At 58.1% G+C, this 3327-nt stretch overlaps 1 protein-coding gene across 1 annotated transcript in view; it reads right to left on the bottom strand.

The window, feature by feature from the left end:
- Nucleotides 1-355: 355 nt before the first annotated feature.
- The window catches only part of FZD2 (frizzled class receptor 2), an 18927-nt gene continuing 15955 nt past the window's right edge, over nt 356-3327 (bottom strand). Inside the window, exon 3 of the mRNA XM_024760780.1 lies at nt 356-2177. Coding sequence (XP_024616548.1) covers nt 481-2177 — 1697 coding nt within the window. The 3' untranslated portion in view covers nt 356-480. The remainder of the gene's footprint in view (nt 2178-3327) is intronic.

The following is a 3327-nucleotide window of genomic DNA, read 5'->3' on the forward strand; positions in this document are numbered from 1 at the left end:
TCCACAGACCCAGCGTCAGTGAGAAGGCTCACAAATTTGGCTTTAGAACCTGAATGTAACTCCCAACTACTTATAGCCTCTTCCAGCAGGCCCAGCCCTGTCAAATCACCAAAATACTCAAACCGAAGTAGGGGGTGGTGTTTGAAAGGGGACTGAAGAAAGGAGAACCCCCCCCAACTCCCCCTCTTCCCCATTCCTCAGGCCTGGCGCCCCCCACTGCTCCCCCTCCTTTTTTTTCCTTTTTTCTTTTAAATAGAAAATATATAATTAAATTTACAAAAACTATTTACAGTTTTAATTACAAACCTGGTGGGGGTGTTGGGCAGAGTTCTCTTTAAAAAGCGACCTAAAAAAGAATGGTTTCGATTGTTCTTTATTTAAAAAAATAAAATAAGGAGTCTGTAGGAGCGCCCCCCCCCCTCCCTGGGGGCGGAGCGCGAGGTGCCGGCCCGGCTGGGGACGCGGCGCCGGAGCTCCGGCTCACACGGTGGTCTCGCCGTGCCGGCTGTTGGTGAGACGCGTGTAGAACTTCCTCCACGAGTGCAGCGTCTTGCCGGACCAGATCCAGAAGCCCGACGTGATGCCCACGATGAGCGTCATGAGGTATTTGATCATGTAGACGGTGAAGTCGGGTGACATGCGCGGCGTGTAGTGCGCCGGGCACGGGATGGCCAGGCTCTTGCAGTGCTGGCTCACCCACGAGCGCTCCCAGTGCTCTCGGAAGGCCTGCTCGTAGAAATAGCAGGCGATGACGATGGTGGCGGGCACCGTGTACAGCACCGAGAACACGCCGATGCGCACCATGAGCCGCTCCAGCTTCTCCGTCTTGGTGCCGTCATGCTTCATGATGGTACGGATGCGGAAGAGTGACACGAAACCGGCCAGGAGGAAGGACGTGCCTATGAACAGGTACACGAAGAGCGGGGCCAGCACGAAGCCCCGCAACGGGTCCAGGCTGTTGAGGCCCACGAAGCACACGCCGCTCAGCAGGTCGCCGTCAATCTGGCCCATGGCCAGGATTGTGATGGTCTTGACGGCGGGCACGGCCCACGCGGCCAGGTGGAAGTACTGCGAGTTGGCCTCGATGGCCTCGTGGCCCCACTTCATGCCGGCCGCCAGGAACCAGGTGAGCGACAGGATGACCCACCAGATGGAACTGGCCATGCTGAAGAAGTAGAGCATCATGAAGAGGATGGTGCAGCCCTCCTTCTTGGTGCCCTGCACCACCGTACGGTAGCCGTCCTCGGAGAAGCGCTCGTTACACACCACGCGCTCCTGGAGCACGAAGCCCGCGATGTAGGCCACCGACACCATAGTGTAGCAGCCTGACAGAAAGATGATGGGCCGCTCCGGGTAGCGGAAGCGCTGCATGTCCACCAGGTACGTGGTGACGGTGAAAAAGGTGGAGGCGCAGCACAACACGGACCAGGTGAGGATCCAGAGTCGCGCAAAGCGCGTCTCTTCCTGGGAGAAGAACATGGAGCCGTCGGGCCGCGCCGGCTCGCACGGAGCCGCGCAGTCGCGTTCGCCCAGAAACTTGTAGCTGAGATAGGACGGCACCTTGAGGACGCGCGGACAGTGGAACGGGTGCTCCAGCGTGGCATAGCGCGGGGGCGAGCCGCCGCCACCCGGGCCGCCCGGGGTGCCCCCCGCACCCGGCTGCAGGCCCGGCGGCGGCGCGGTGGTGAGCAACGCGGGCGCGCCGTCCTCCGAGTGGTTCTGGCCCACGCAGATCTGCTCCGCGCCGTGGCGGGGGAAGTGCTCGCAGCGAAGGCGCTCCGGCCACTGGAAGCCGAACTTGTTCATGAGCGCCTCGCAGCCCTGGCGCGCGCGCTCGCAGATCGAGCGGCACGGCGGGATAGCCTGCTCCAGCACAGTGCACACGGGTGCATACATGGAGCACAGGAAGAAGCGCAGTTCGGGCGAGCACTGCACCTTCACCAATGGGTAGAACTGGTGCACCTCCAGTCCTGCGTCCTCCTGGTTCGTATGGCCCAGAAGGTTGGGCATGATGGTCTGGTTGTAGGCGATGTCCGTGCACAACGGGATGGAGATGGGCTGGCAGAAGCCGTGGTCCGGGATGGAGATGCCCTTCTCCCCGTGGAACTGGGCTGGCCCCGCCTCGGGCAGCAGCAGCAGCGGAAGCAGAAGCGACTCCTTTGTGCCTTCCTCCAGCCCTCACCTCGGCCTCTCCGATCCCAATTAGTCGGTTTCAAGGGGGCCCCCGCCGGCGGCCCCGCCCCCTCCTCAGCCCCCCAAAAAAGGGATCCTTGAAACCGCCCCGTCGAGCTCTAAGCACCATCCCAAAATGTTCTCTCGGCCAATGAGATTTAAACCCGAGGATCAGCCCCGAGGGCTGGATTGGTCAACCACAACATAATGAGATCAGAAACCAGATGCCAACAAAACTTTCCCCCCAGCCTTTTGCTTTTTAAAGAGACAAGCTATTATTATATTAAGGGCCCTTTGCCCAGCACGGGATTTCTCTGGACTCGCGGCGGCGAGATCCGGAGACACACGTTCCCCGAACTGCGGCGGACCCGAGTCACTCAACCCTGGATCACTCTTCTCCCGGGGGGCCACGGCGCTCTCCGGGGTAGGGCCTCTTTAAATCCTTGCCTCCGCCCCTGCTCCTCGAACCCCACCTATTCCAGTCCAATTTTTCAGATCGAGTAAAAAAAATATTAAGTTTGAGAAAAAATTGTTTAAGGGAGAGATTTTTAAAAAACTATCAGTTTACAAAGACTTTTCTCTCAGCCCCTTCCCATGGAATCTAGACAAAATTTCCTGTTGCCCTATATGTAGACCCCCTAGGAGTTTGCCTCGCTCCTCCCCCTGCATACACCCTTAAATAACCCTCTGAAAAACGAGAGCCTGTCTCTTTAAGAGGCTCTTAAAGGGGCCTGGACTCCGGGGCGTAATTGCCCCGTAGCGAGCACAAAGGAGCCCATTATGGTTCTTTGTGTTCGGTGGCACCTCAAAGTGAGAAAACTCAGAAACTCAGAGGCCCTGAGCTGGAGGGTTGGGGCGGGGGTGGGAGGGGGTGAGGTGAAGGAGAATGGCCTAGAGCTGCGGCTTCTCCCTCCCCTTTCTTCCGAGGCAAATCTTAATTATGCAAAGTAAAGTTTAGTTGCCATAACGAGGAGGTCTTAATCGGAGGTTAATGGTGGGGAGTGGGGGATGACGAGCAGTTTTGAGCTGAAGAGATGACTCTTTTAGGACGTTTGGGGGAATTTTCCTCCTCTCTCTCCACCTCTCCCCCCGCCCCCTAAAAGCTTCCAGATTTGGTCTCCTAGGAGAGAGGGGAGTTTTACCCAAATCTTAAGT

This window comes from Neophocaena asiaeorientalis, unplaced genomic scaffold (assembly GCF_003031525.2).
Source record: "Neophocaena asiaeorientalis asiaeorientalis breed wild unplaced genomic scaffold, Neophocaena_asiaeorientalis_V1.1 scaffold30, whole genome shotgun sequence".
Lineage (NCBI taxonomy): Eukaryota > Metazoa > Chordata > Mammalia > Artiodactyla > Phocoenidae > Neophocaena > Neophocaena asiaeorientalis.